General features: G+C 35.6%; 1 protein-coding gene and 1 pseudogene across 5 annotated transcripts in view; both read left to right on the top strand.

Annotated features, from left to right (window-relative positions):
- LOC131068526 (probable sugar phosphate/phosphate translocator At1g06470) overlaps positions 1–12,634 on the top strand; it is a 61,135-nt gene extending 48,501 nt beyond the window's left edge. For 3 of the 5 annotated variants that reach the window (XM_058003720.2, XM_058003716.2, XM_058003718.2), the window contains 3 exons: positions 11,409–11,543; positions 11,709–11,800; positions 11,956–12,634. In XM_058003720.2, the coding sequence (XP_057859703.2) occupies positions 11,409–11,441 (33 nt within the window). In that variant the 3' untranslated portion in view covers positions 11,442–11,543; positions 11,709–11,800; positions 11,956–12,634. Of the gene's footprint in view, positions 1–11,408; positions 11,556–11,708; positions 11,801–11,955 lie in introns of all 5 variants that reach the window. The other 2 variants (XM_058003719.2, XM_058003717.2) reach the window with 1 other exon arrangement.
- Positions 12,635–14,537: 1,903 nt separating this feature from the next.
- The window catches only part of LOC131874104 (NAD(P)H-quinone oxidoreductase subunit 5, chloroplastic-like), a 1,403-nt pseudogene continuing 626 nt past the window's right edge, over positions 14,538–15,314 (top strand).

Below are 15,314 nucleotides of genomic sequence, written 5' to 3'. Positions count from 1 at the left end.
GAAAGTATCCAATATCGAACTCCAACAATCTAGAAATAGAATTTTGTGAGCAAATCATGTAGTCCACCACATTTTGACCATTATAACAATGTCGTTACCTATAAATACATGTGTAGAGTAGTGAATCAACTTTAAAAGAGGTCATTGTAATGTCCGCAAATTATAAATACCAAAATTTTTGCCCTAGATCACAATTTTTAATAAAAAAATGGTAGGGTTAGATATACCTTCCAGATTGAGACCCTGCAAACAAGTTAGGAAACATTTACAATCATAATTCATTAACTAGATCTTTTAATTAGAAATCATTAAACGTATATTAGAATTATGGATCTGATCACAAGATAGCTTAAATCAGTTTGAGAAGGCTCAACCATAGAAGAGCTAAGATAGAGTGACTTGAACAATATCCCCCTTGGCCTCATGTGGCCTGTGTCATCCATATGAGGTTGAGTACCTAGTGAGGTGTCCTCTAACCGTTCCCCTCAATCTTGCCACTTCTATCCTACTTCCCACGATTGAACATTCTTAATGCATTCGTTTACCAGGATAGAGAGCATGAAAAGCATTCACAATAGGGTGCCCTGGAAGTCCATCCTTTTTAAGCCCAAAGGCAGTACCCTTTGTAATCCTTTGGCCCCATGAGACTCCCCAGTCTTATACCATGACAGTCATTGCAGCTAGTAAACCTTTAACTAATGACAGGAATAGGGGTCAAGTGTGTAGTTTGATGTTTTGGTTGACTATTTTGTTTGATTTGAATGCCTACTAAAACACACCTCTAGGAACATCCTCCTGGGTTAAGTTAAGATCGAAGTGTAGGAGATATACCCACTCTCTTTGCAGGCCTTCAACCATCCTAATCTGTTGAACTCTCCTTTATTTTCTTGAAGATAACTCTTGGCCCTAAAGGTAAAGAAAAGTTCTAGGATTTTAGACCTAACAATGGTGCCATTTTCAAGGATTTGAAGATTTGAAAAAAAGAATTGACAGTATATGCTTTATGGTTGGAACAGTACATTATTGAAAAGTTCATAAATTAATTACACCATGGAGAGAGAAAGAATGTTTGGAGAGCAACAAAGGTAGGACGAGATTTTAATTGATGCAAGGAGGTAGCATATCCTGTGGACAATCAAAGATGCAACTAAGTTTCTTGCTCATAATTTCTATGGTTTTGAGCATGTCAGTATAGTATGCTCAGCAGGAATGATAATTACGTAAATCTAAAAGTTTGTTACATTTTTGACAATTCTGTTGATATAAGAGCATATTGCTTGCTTTTGTGCATCTTCTCTTGATGTATCATGCATGGATGAAATAGAACAAAATCCCCCTTTTTTGGATGCTGATGCAATGATGCAATCTGAAAATGAAAGAAAAGAAGAAGAAATAGATAAGAGATTTGATCTCATAGATCAACTCAGAAAAAGGTAGAGATAGATTGAGACTCCAGAATACTTAGCAGCAAAATCTTCATGTCAACCCATGGGTTGACCCTAATGTTCAACATTAAAACATCCCTAACTAGCAAGCAGGATTGTAGGGAAACAATAAATTGAATTAGCTACCATCTTGAACAATAGATTTCTTTCGATTACCTACCCTTTTGGGATTGATAGGTATAAACATTTGGGTTTCTTTGGTATACCTGTTGATGTGTTTTTTATGCACTATGCAACACAGAATAAAATACTAAGTATTCTATCCTCTCTTTAACAAAGACCTCTCGTATGCTAAACAATGTGATCAAACGAGACGATTCCAAGGTTTATACTGTCAGGTCTTGACTTATGTTGTGGATAGACTCAGTGATATATGATGTGATTTTGCTGGAATCACAAGGGGGACTTATGTTGAACGTGAATGTTGCTGAAACGTGATCATCCGATATTGTTATCTTGTGATGCTTTCTCCTATACTTGAATTGAAAAAAGGATAAAAAAAGGAAAGGTTTATAGAGACTAATCTATAACTAGAATGTAAGAGACTATGAACGACTTAGTGAAACTCAACCATGCTTTGTTTCACCATGCAAGGAACAACTAGGCAAAGCTGGTGCGATCTTCTAAGGAAAGCTAATGATGCTCAAATTACTACTAACAACATAGACACCATCAATGTGATGCATGTCAGTGGGTAAGTAGTAATTGAAGTTAAGCTTATTTTAAGAGTTCAGGCCAACCATACACTACAACTTATAATGAACAAATTGTAAACGGTATGAACTTTAGAGTTTCACCATGAATCATACACAATAACTTCCATCCTGAGTCTGCTTCTTCTTGCTGCAAATTTGTTAAAATCCTCTTGGACCGAATTTGAGGTAATCCTCTTAGTGATATCTGTTGTTCGAATTTGGAGAGGCAGACCAGATGTGATTTGAATTGCTTTTAAAATAGTGCTTTCTTCCGTTGTTATATACACATCTCCCATCACGGATTGCGCCCTTTCAATCCACTTAGACAGCCGACTTGCTTTAAAAACAAATTTTTTTGTTTGTTTAAATTCGAATTTGCATTTGTTCAATGATTAAGCCGACTTTCTTCTTCTCTACGTAAAACATTTATGTGTTTTGCTTCTAAAATTTGTATCATGTTTCCTCTTGCAATTCAATCCTTAAGTGGGGGTAATTTTGCCTTTGCCTTCCACATTTTTGAAAGTTGACTTTCTTGCCTTCCACATTTGTGGAGGTTGACTTTATTGCCTTCCATATTTACCTAACTTGATCTGCACCCCTCTTCCATGTTAACTTAAGTTGATCTGCACCCCTTCCATGTTAACTTAAGTTGATCTGCACCCCTTCCATGTTAACTTAAGTTGATCCACACCTCTTCATGTCTTTGAGGGTCACCATCTTACTTAGGTGATTTTTTACTTCCTTGTTTACTTAAGTTGATCCACACCCTCACTTCCATGCTTTTGGAGGTTAAAATTTTACTTAGGTGATTTTTTACTTGAGAGACTAATTTAAATTCCTCATTAGCCCAAGTTGTCGCGCTCCACTTCCATGCTAACTTAAGTTGATGCGCAGACCCGCCCTTGTTAACTTAAGTTGATGTGCACCTCTCTTGCTTGATATTGGGAGTTGAAGTCTTTTCTTGACCTTGAGGGTTGATTGATCCTTTGAACTTAATATTTTTTCACCCTCTAAAGTTGATTGACTTCCTTGTTTGGAGAGGTTAGCGGACACCTCCTTCCTTGTTTATGGAGGTTGATTGATAACTTACACTTAAAATCATTTGCAACCCCTTCCTTGTTTGTGGAGCTTGATCCGCACCCACTTCCATGTTTGTGGAAGTAAATTGTCCAAGTCCATTGCCTTAGAATTTTGCTCTCTCCTAAATATGAAAATTGAAATGCACAAGAGAGGGACCTCATTTGCAAAATTGACCCTTCAAAATCTTGCTCAAGAGTGGAGAAGTAAGTTCCAAATCTATTTCTCACTTATCATTATTCTCCAAGGGTGAAAAATTGAACCCTAGAAGGAAATTTCCAAATTTGCTCACTATGACTTCTTCCTCACAACCTGGGCAATTCTTATAACATATTGACATTATTGACAACTTCTTACAACCTCTAGCAATTTCGCAACGAGACCTCAACCTGATATCTCTTACTCACTAGTAAAGGTTAGTGACTAAAGAAACTATTGCCAAGCTAAGCAAACTAAGACACCTAATCTAAGCAAAAAGTGGAGGTCCCCTTTTGCAATGGGGCAATGTGTGAAAACGTCACAACAATACCTTGCTAGCCTAACCTTATGCCAAATTATATCATAGGAAAAATCTTGAGATTCCAAGGCAACAATGCAATCATTGGTAAGGAACATCTTAGATGCTTCATTAATATCACAAATGAATATGAAGACGTGATGATGAAGTATTTTGTGCAATCTCTAGATGAAAGTGCAAAATAATGGTATAGGACTGTCCTTAATAACAATATCGACACATGACAGGAATTCGCAAGGGTTCTCTAATGATAGGATGGTGATAGGGTTGATCCTAAGTTTGCCTTTCATGAGCTCACAACGATAATAAAGGGGATAAATGAAACTGTGCGTGATTTCAACAACAAATTTATCAGACAATGAGAAAGGTGCCCCTAGAATGTAGACCTAATGATTCCATCTGCTTTGTGCTGTATTGTTGTGCATTTGATGCAAAGATTGGATATTGCTTTAAAGACAAAAGTCCACAAACTCTCAATGAAGCATATGTTACAGCTATCAACATCAATAGCTTTAGGTAAAGTTGTAAACATATAAAGAGAGATGACATTAGGCTGGCTCAACCTGAGAAGAGAACACCTGTTAAACTTTTATCTGCTATGAGAAGTTAGACAAGCTGATGGATGTCGTAAAAGACCTATTTTACAAAGTTACAAGAAATGAGAGAGGGTTGCCTCCTCTTGATGCTGCAACTCATTAGAATGAAGGGCGACACTTACACAACAGATTATAACCAAGATTAGTTGAAAAGACCACAACAACATGATAGGCAAAAGGACTTCATGCACCAGGGTAAGGGAACTTCTCATCCTCTTAGAAGAGATAACTATGTGGTATGAAACCTGTTATCTTACACATAACTATGTAGCTGTTCTAAATAATCATAAAATATAAGAGCTCCCTAATGAAGCTGAAAGTCCACAATACTGTGATGAAGATATTGATCAGCTAGATGTTTTAAAAAATTAGTTCAATGACGAAGAAAGTGAATATTTAATCATGAAGATGCTAATCAAATGTTCTGAATTGATTGTGTTGCTGGTCCAAGATGGTATGATCTACCATTTGATGGTTTTGAGAATCTAGGAGTGATGATGTAAGTGGAAATATCAAGGAAGAGTAGTATCTGCAGACAAAAGGATTCTCATCAAGGTTGTATCCATATATGCTTAGGATGGTTACCAACCAAGTGGGAGACGTGTTTCCCCAAGAAATATCAACAATGTTGCTTCACCAAAGATGAATCAACCTAATTTGGAAAAAGGAAGACATGGTACAGGGGAGAGTGCCAAGAATGATGGTTCCAAAGAGAAAACAATGAGAAAGGGAGATGATCCAATACAATCACTATTAGCAATTGTGAAAGACACCTCAAAAGGAAAGAACCTTGCTGTGAAGCAGAACCACATCCCTTCTTATTTGTTGGAGGGAGCTGCAGAGAAAGGGAAGAAGGCGAATGCAAAAGGTAATGATTCTCTGTCTTGTTCTTGTCCAATGCATTGCATTCCACAAGCAATTGATATAACAGTTCCACAAGATATGCCATTGCCTATGTATAGCCTTGTAGATATGGCATAGGTGCTAAGCCAAATTTGAATCACTATACTTGTCAGTGAAATATGTAGTATCCTTCAACACATGGATAGGGTTTTGTCATATTTTTCAGCAATGAAAGAGATTGATTAGTTTGTCTTAAACCCTAATTCTACTAATTTTCCCAAAGAGAAAGATGAGACCATTAAGGTGTACACATATTGATCCCTTTTACACCACTTATTGATCAAGTTATCAAACACATCTTAGGCTTGGACTTCCGGGTCCTCACCTTGGACTCTTATGGTGCCTGAGCATAACAAACGTAGCAATTGAAATTTCAAATTTTGAGAGTTGTCATATCATAGGTGTAATGTTTGAATTATGAAAAATTGATAGTCAAATTAGACTTTTATGTTCTCTAAATGCATTTATTTCTTTTTTTCTTTATTTATGAAGTTTTTTTTGTTGAGTCCGTGCCGAGTCTCGAGTTTGACTCAAAATATTGGGCTGTTGAGTTGAGTCCGAGTCCGAGTTTTCAAACTATGGTGGCAATTGTCAACAATGGAGAATTTCAATTGGCCACATATCCTAAGAATTAATTAATAGATATAATTATTGTTGATTGCACATCTAAGTGGGGCATGCTATTATCAAGAAAGTGGACTTCTTCAATGGGTGGTAGCATAATTAAAGGACTTTGACTCGACATGAACTTGGTAGACCCAAAATTTATGACAGGGCAAAATATCAACATCTTAAGTTGCTTAAGTTTCTCTACAAACACATTTTTTTTGCAAAATTTAGTGATAAAATGTGTCCAATGAGTCAATAAATGAGTACAAAAGTGTTTTCTATTGAATTTGATTAATTTGAATGCAAATTTAGTAAAAAATTACATAATCATGCATAATCCTAATACAATAGATTGCCTTTGAAAATCATCATCATAATTCATTAACTATATATTAAAAAATACAAAATTTAACATCTTCCTCTTCCCTAATGTAGTGAAAACTTGGGGAGAGGTTGATGTTCTAATCCTTGCAGTCTATATCCACTACTTACTCAACATAGAAGGTTGTGCTTGTGGCTATGACTTGACCTCCATCATAGTTCCCGGACTCGCTAGGACTCACTCGGACTCGATGAGTCCCAAGCTGGGTGACCTTGGGCGAGTCCTAGGGGCCCAAAGTTGGGCTCGTCCGAGTCTAGAGTGAGACTTGTTGAGACTTGTGGACCTGACGAGTCTCAATGTCCGAACTTAGCAGATGGACAACAAAAAAATGAAAAAAAACAAACAAAAAGTTAATTGTTTTAAGTTGTTTTTTTGTTCTATTTTGCCTCTACAACCCTTAATTTAGCTCATTTCATTGTATTGACAAAATAGGAGAAGAGTGAGTTGTGAGGAAAAATAAGAGTGTACTGTAGGGAAAATGTTTGGTCCTAAAACACCAAATCTTCAGAGGATAGCCATTCGTTTTTTGAGCCATCCATGCAATGCTTCCAGTTGTGAGCGCAAGTTGGAGTATGTTTGAGCACATACACTCCAAGAAGCGTAATAGATTGTTTGTGGAGAGGTTGAATGATTTAGTTTGTGTTCATTACAACCTCCGTCTTAGACAAAGACAATTTTGGGACGATGACTCCACCCCTATGCTAGAGGTCGATCCAAAATCTGAGTGGATCACTGAGGCTATGGATACTGTCTTTAGTGACAAGGACCTTGATTGGGTCGACTAGGTAGGTAGAGAGGTTGAGGTTGTAGCCATGGCAGAGGAGGAGGATAGAGCATGAGTAGACATAGGCACAACAAATGCAGACATAGACATAGAAACATTTTGTAAACTAATCTATGAGGAAAGTATTATGCAAATGCAATGATCTTTTCAATTACAATGAAATGAAACATTTACAATATAAATAAAATATTAACCATTGAACCACAGGGATGCTTCTCTACCCATAATCCCCTTGTTTTTGGGGGAAATTGCCCCCCCCCCCCGCCCCATTGCTGTCGAGATGGCGCCAAGAAGTCGGGGATAGAGGGACGTCCCAAGGATGTCTTTGGGGCTCCCTAGAGTCCCTTGACCATCTTGGAGAGACCTAGGAGTCTCCCATGGCCCCCAGTTAGAAACTCCAACCCTAAACAAAAAATGGTGAGAAAATTGTGTTGCCCCTCAACCCCAGCAAGGGGCGTCACCCCTTGACCCCAAACCTCCACCCACCATTCTTATTATTAATGCAATCATTGCCATTTTTTACACTTATTAGTTTAAACTTAACTTGGTATGCCAATGTTTTATTTGCAATTCTTATACTTATTCTTGGTTCGCTCCCAAACTTCCAAAACTTTGTTGACCATTGGCAATGTTCATATTTCAATGCAACTATTATCATGTTTTTAGTGTTTATTATTGTAAACTTTACATGGTGCAGCAAAGTTTCATTTATAGTTCTTATACTTATTTCTTACACATCTTTTTATAACTATTTTTCCAAGTCCCAAGACATGGCACTCAAATGCATGGGAAAAAATTCCAATTTCCCTCTTTTGTCTTGGTACTCCCAACTTTTATTAGCATATTCTTTACAACATGTTATACATGTCATATATGATCACCCAAACTTGGGAACAAAAATTTGTCTTCATTCTGAATGTATTAAAATGCTTCATGACAAGTGTCCAAACTCATCATAATTGTGGTCAAGGGTCCAATATAACATTACCTCTTACATTCTCTTACGTGTCTTAAGGATTTGTCATAAGTAACTCCCATTATCATGGCTCAAAATGCTCTTACACACCTTCCAAGATGCTGACACATGGCCAAGATACCTCAATATGGCATGCCAACTTCTTCATGTGACAAAAAATAAATATTAAATATAAATATTAGGATGCAAGGTTGAGACAAGCTTTTAGGGTTTTAATTTCTCTTCTTGGGGAAGGAATTTGAGTGCGAACACCTTTAATACATGCAATGAAGAAGGATACACTAGTTGCAAAGAGGGCAAAGGGTGTGGTACGTATAGTAGCTTGCAACTTATGTTATTAGATGACAATTATGCCTTTTTACAGTTTTACATTCTCTTCTTGGTGCAGGAGTTTCAGTGTAAACACCTTCAATACATGCATTGAACAAGGATATGCTAGTTGCAAAGAGGGCAAAAGGCATAGTAAATATAGTATCTTGCAACTTAGATTATTAGATGTCCATTCTTCTCAACCTAAAACCACAATGGCAAAAGTAGTATTTATAGAGTAGTGTGTAGTGCTTTCCTCTAAAGACAAAATGAAGGGTAGGGATAACTTAAGAATGATCCCCTAAGTCAAAATGAAGGGTAGGGATAACTTAAGATCCCCTCAAAAAAAAAGATTTAAAACCCTGGTGAATCTTTTATTTTTTTAGAAAAAAATATTAATTCATTGGCAATTTTTTCATTTTTTTTCAAAAAATAAAATAAAATTCATTGGCAAATTTTTATACATAATTATTTTTTTTGTGGAAAATCTTTGCGAATCTTGGAAAATAATAGAAAAATGCAATAATTACTATGGTGAACCCTTTTAATTTAAAAAGTAAAATTCTTATAGAAAAGTAGAAGCATGAAGGTGGAAATCATTAATGAGTCTAAGGGGTAGACTATAATACATAGTTACTAGGAGACTTGTCTCCTACCTCTGGAGACCCATACCAGTACTGGAGATGCATACGTCTCCAGTACTGGAGACATCTCTGGAAACTTCTTGATGCATAAATTACTTTTGGCTCCCGTCTTCGAAGTCTCCAAAGTCTCCCAACCAAAAATTGACATCTCCTTGTAGAAAACTTAGGGCAAAATGCAGTAAAAAGGCAAAAAAAATAAAGCAAACAAATAAGATAAGCTTGCAGCAAAGCAAAGTTGTAGGGAAATGATTAATAAGTAAACTGTTTCGTAGGTTGACAAAAATCCATGCAAAGTTATAGTGATCGGATCTATTGACAGTGTAGACTTTTTGAGAGGACTGATTTCTTATCATTGTAATAGTCTAAAGAGAAATTGCCTTTACTATTTAACCGACAATATTGAGTGTGCTCAACATCTATATTACCTTACTTTCACTAAACAATTTAGACTGGCTATGGTATCAGCATATAAGCAATTTTAATTTCAATTTTTGTTCAATTTTAAAGTTAATGTTAAACTTTACCACTTTTCTTGTTTTCAAAGTTCTGTGTCATGATATGTTTTGGAAATTATTAAATTATAATTTAAAAAAATTGGCATCTCCAAGTACCCCCATGTCCTATTTTTGAAAACTAGTCGTACCACTACCGGCACCGGTCTCCAGAGTCTCCAAGTACCCCCGTCTCCAGGTAACCTTGCTATAATATTTAGTTACTACCATTAATTTAAAATAAACTAATAGCTTTCTTTGTATTTTGTGAGATAAAATGTACCCACAGTTTGTAATGCTTGCGATGCATGCAGGGTCCAAAATTGATTTTAGACCATTGAACTTAAAGAAGGTTTTGTACTTTTCCCATGCCTGGCCTGTGGCATTTCACTGAACAGATGGAGTCATATTTGCTTTGGCTACTTTCATATGTAGACTGACTGGACACCTTAAGTTTACATCAGATAAAGATTAATATAAGTTTTAAATTATTAACAATAACAGTTCAACAAACTGGCAGTAACTTGAATTCTACCACTTGAATGAATAAATTGCTAACCAAAGAGTGGACATGGTGACTTGTTTTTGAGCATTGTTGTCGCTGTTCTGTAGTACTAGGAAAGATTATAACTTTAAGACCCATTCATTAATATGCAACATCATGGTGCGAGAAATGTTTGTCCAGTCCTTTTTTTTCTGTTGATTTCTTCCCTTCACTACTTGCATGATTTGTCAAATATTTGTTGGACCTCAATAATGGGCCATCAAGGGTTGATGGTTTCTTGTGCCTTCTGCCAAAAGTGAGTAGACCCAATGCCAATGATAAAATTAAACCATCTCATCATATTCAATGCTGCTAGTATGAGGATCGTTCCTTCATCTTTCCCAGTCATTAGGTGCCCCGAAATTACAACTTCACTAAGTTATTGATTACTTCCAGGAAGTGATCAGTCTTTAGAAATAAACATATAAAATATTTATCACACAATGAAGCAGCTACAAAGCTGCTTATTTCCTATAAATTGTCTGGGACATAGAATGGGTCACAAGAAGTCGCTGTATCATTTTTGATTCAGTCACCACTATCGAATAAGGTTTGGGTTGCCAAATCTCCAAGCAATATGTTACAATATTCATAGTCAATTATTTTCCTACTCACATTAGTTTTAGCACTATCCTTTATGATATGCACGAAACACGTTGTGGAATGTTTAAAACGTGAAATGAGCCCCAACTGTTGCAATATTTGATTTGATGAAAGCTCTATATATGATTTTGTTAGCAGCCGATGGGGAGAGTCCAACTAGCAAAACCATTTGCAAACAGGTCAAAAAGGCATTATGGTTTTGGAACTGTTGGAGGAGGTACAAATATTATAGCCAACACCAGCCAAAGGGCTTTCAAATTACAATCGTGTGATTTAATGGTTTCCTAATAACCACCAGCTTAGGGTGGGTCAAATAGGACTCATCTGGGTTTTTATTCTTGCAATCCAACCAGATTCCATTATGATCGTTCTTATAGTTTATATCGGAATAGAAGGAGATTGTCAATTAAAAACATGGTTTTGGTGTGCCTTTGATTTCATTGTTTTCTTCCTTTTATTTTTTGCACGTTCCCTAAGAGTAGGGGCTGATGAGAATGGCCAGAAAAGATAAAGCTCAGACCCATTGTCAGTTGCAGAGCAGTATTTTATCTACTTGACCATACACTTGTAGCGTATGCCTTCAGTCTGGAGGAACACTAGTTTCTACCATCCTACCAAATGAAGATGCAGATATTAAGACGTTTTATCCAATTGTCTTCTTGGAATAATTAAAAATTGCTAGGAAATTGAATCATAGTCACCACGACATATTGGGATCAGGGATAGGACCCCATATACGTACCCACATCTCTGGTGATCATATGTAAATGTAATGAAGCTGTAATAAAAGTCTGGCAATATAGGTGTTGACAAACATTGTTTCATCATTCCAGGTATCAGAAATTGAAGAAAAATCCATTGAATGAAAGCAGCACTTTTAATATGGATCAGAACAGAGTTCCTGCTAGATATGTAATCCTGGAAGATATGGATGATGACGAAGGGACAGAATCTGAAGCTTATCGCGTGTAATTAATATGGTATTGCTACACATGGCAAATGTGTTTTTCTTTGCATTTTAGAATGGCTCATGAGTATTTAATGCATGATCTCTGATATTTTTGAAACTTGTTATTCTGGTATACTCAGCGTTTTTTAATGTGATTAACTTGAATGCCAATTTGCATGATCAGTTCTTGAAGGACTCAAAAAACAGAAACTTTTTGTTGCCACGCTGTTGATAGAATGGGCTCTTGAGCGGAGTACCTGATCTGTATATTAGTCGGTAAGTGGGTTCTATCTCTGTAGAATTTTTTGGATTAAGCTGTGTATACCTCTGATTACCTATGTTTCGTGTCGAATCAAATATTGGATTCGTCATCAGGGAAACGAAGTAGGTACTGACCTTATCTAATACAGCCTTTTATTGTATATTGCCAGGACCTTGCATTTGTATTTATTGAGTATGATATGCATTGAAATTGCAAAACTGTCAAATCACGAATAAAGTACCAAAAACTTAATGCCCTTTTTTGATTCCTGTAGCCATACCTGAAGCGGCAAGCAAAGGTGGCCAATTTTAATTTTTTCCCCTTGAATTTATGCATTATGGCATTGAAAGAATTATTTTTCTTTGGTCATTGTTTTCCATTTCCCAAATCCCTTTCCGGAAAAACACTCATGCATTTCTGAAGTTTCTTCTGTCCAGTTGCAATTCTGAAAAGTTGAGCAGAAAACCAACATATGCATGATAATGCATCATTGTTGGTTCAAGGGACCATAGCCCCTTTTCCCTTTCCCATTTAGCGAATTATCAATGTAAGGGTGTAATTTCAGAACTGTTTAATAATGATTTCATCGCAGTTCACGCTCCAGCCAATGCACCTGTCGGAAACACTGTATGTAAGAATTTTTCATAGGAGTGGATGAAGATTTTAAGATCCATCTCTTTTGAAATGCCACCATGAGGAATTAAAATTCGAATTGTCAAATCAAGTCGTGTGCTGTTTAAATTTTTTGTTGGAAATTGTAATGAAGGAAAGTCGAATTTGGGATGCAACATAAGGAGTCTGCCTTTAAAATGAAAGTTGTATATGAATGCATGCTTGAAATATTATCACTTCAGGTCACATCAGGAAGTTAACTACTATGATTTGTTTTTTGTCCCAACTAATAAGGTAGAATTTTAACAAATATTAGCTTTACTATCATCTTTGTAGGATTTTTTCGTCTTCCATCTCTGAATCTTTCAAATAGAAGACATTCTCTGAATGCTATGGAGCATGTTTATTTAACATAAAAATGTAAGTGGCAGGTCGGTAAATGTATGCTTGTATAGTAATTTTAATGCACTACATCTAAATGTGCCAAGCAGTCATACTCATAACCATTGTTACCAAGTTCGGAAATCCAGTCTGTATGCGTCTGCAGACGAAGTTTGAGAATTAAATTTGATAGAATACGAGCGCTTAAAATTTTAATCTCTGGCGTTACCATAAAGTGGTTGTTAGAATGTGGGTTTGCACAGAAATTACAGTTTGTAAAGAATATAAAATAATATTTCTGAATTGACTTTTGAATTGATTTGGGAAGTCTGAAAAATTGTATGAGTACATGGTTTGTGGGCAATACACATGGGCAAACATACAGAAAAACCTTCTTTAGATAGCACTTATTTTAGGTGCTTATTTATTCTCTATCGGTATTTATGGACTAGTAACAAGTCGAAACATGGTTAAAGCACTTATGTGTCTTGAGCTAATACTCAATGCGGTTAATTTAAACCTAGTAACATTTTCAAATTTTTTTGATAGTAGGCAAGTAAAGGGGGATATCTTCTCGATCTTTGTTATAGCTATTGCTGCTGCTGAAGCAGCTATTGGAACATAATTTACAAGAACATTCCGTAGTATTAGTAAGAGGTGGAAGAGTTAAAGATTTGCCCGGTGTTAAATATCACATAATTCGAGGTATCTTAGATGCTGTCTCAGTAAAAAATCGTAAACAAGGGCGTTCTAGTGCGTTGTATATTCTTATCTAAGATTTGTATCATTTTATGATGATGCCATGTCAATTGCTAAAAACATGTAAAGTTTATGGCTAACCCAATAACGAACGTTTTGTAAGGGGACTAGAGCAGGCTAAAACAAACTAATTTGTAAGGATATTATATGTCTAAGGTTTAATATTGTATTGAATTCATTTCATAAGTTTTCCCTTACTGTAGTGTGTGTTAACATATAAATTGGAAATGTCTTGACCTTTTTGGAACAGGTTCAATTCAAATAGCATCGATTTAAAACACCTCCTTTTTTTTTTTTACTCTTTTTTTAAAATAAAAAAGACTTATGCTTCTCTTATTTCAGTAGGAACAAATGAGATCATTATCAATATGATTCAAATTAGCTTGCTGAAATACCCTTTTTTCAATATCGCAAAAAGGGAAAATATAGCAAGTTCTCCATTTTTGTTTCATAACAAATTAGGTCACACTAATTTGAATGATCAAAGTAAATTATTGAGTAAGGGAACTATTCGTTCATTACCTAATGAGATTAAAAAAGATGAATCTTTTACTATTCTTTCTCCTTCTGATTTTTTGCAAATCGTTTTGTTTCATGATTTAAAATGCTTGAATACAGTAAAAAAGTTGGATGCAAATAAAAAAAGAATTGAATTGTTAGGTCTCCTGGGTCATTTACATAGTATTGCTAATCGTTTCCCATACTCTCATTTCATGACTTATAAAAAAGTGTTACTAACTGAACGTTCAATTTCTAACAATGACTCGAATAATTTCCAATTAGCTAAATGCTATTTTATGGACGAAAAGAGGGAAATTTATCAATTTGATTCATGCAGGAATATTATTTTCAATTTCTTCAATTTGAATTTGTACTTTTGCCTATCCAATTGTTTGGAAAAAACATTTCCAGAGTTCCTTCTTGCTCATCTTACAAATATTTGATTAGTATCAGTATTGATCGGTTCCAATCTGGTATTTGCAGAAAAAAGATGAAAAAAGGTCACAATCAATATGAAATCGATAGGACTCCATCTCTTCCATCCCATATTCTATCGTTCTTTTTTATTCATGATCTATCGTTTTTATTTTGTTCTCTTCAGGATCTAGTGGATTGGAAACCAAGAATGTGGAATATAAAAATATTTAGAATAATCATTTAATCTTCCTATGGAATTTATATACAAATATGCTTGGATCGTGCCTTTCCTCCCGCTTTCAGCTTCTGTACCAATCGGGTTAGGCTCCTTATTTTTTCCAGGAGCAACTAAGAGTGTTCGCCGTACATGGGCTCTTATTAGCATTTCTCTGTTAAGCGTAGCTATGTTTCTTTCTTTCAATTTGTTCTTGCAACAGATTACCGGCAGTCCCATCTATCGATATTTCTGGTCCTGAGTTATCAATAATAAGTTTTCATTAGAGTTGGGCTATTTGATTGATCCACTTACTTCCATTATGTTAGTTTTAGTCACAACAGTTGGAACCATGGTTATGATCTACAGCGATATTTATATGGCTCATGATAAAACATATGTGAGGTTTTTTGCTTACCTTAATTTTTTTAATGCTTCTATGCTGGGGCTAGTTATTAGCCCTAATTTATTACAAATATATATATTTTGGGAATTAGTAGGAATGTGTTCTTATTTATTGATAGGTTTTTGGTTTATGCGACCCAGTGCGGCTAATGCTTGTCAAAAAGCATTTATAACTAACCGTGCAGGGGATTTTGGACTCTTATTAGGAATCCTAGGTTTTTATTGGGTAATAGGTAGTT

This window comes from Cryptomeria japonica, chromosome 3 (assembly GCF_030272615.1).
Source record: "Cryptomeria japonica chromosome 3, Sugi_1.0, whole genome shotgun sequence".
NCBI lineage: Eukaryota > Viridiplantae > Streptophyta > Pinopsida > Cupressales > Cupressaceae > Cryptomeria > Cryptomeria japonica.
The sequence above is the reverse complement of the archived record's forward strand: the minus strand, read 5'-3'. Positions and strand labels throughout refer to the sequence as shown.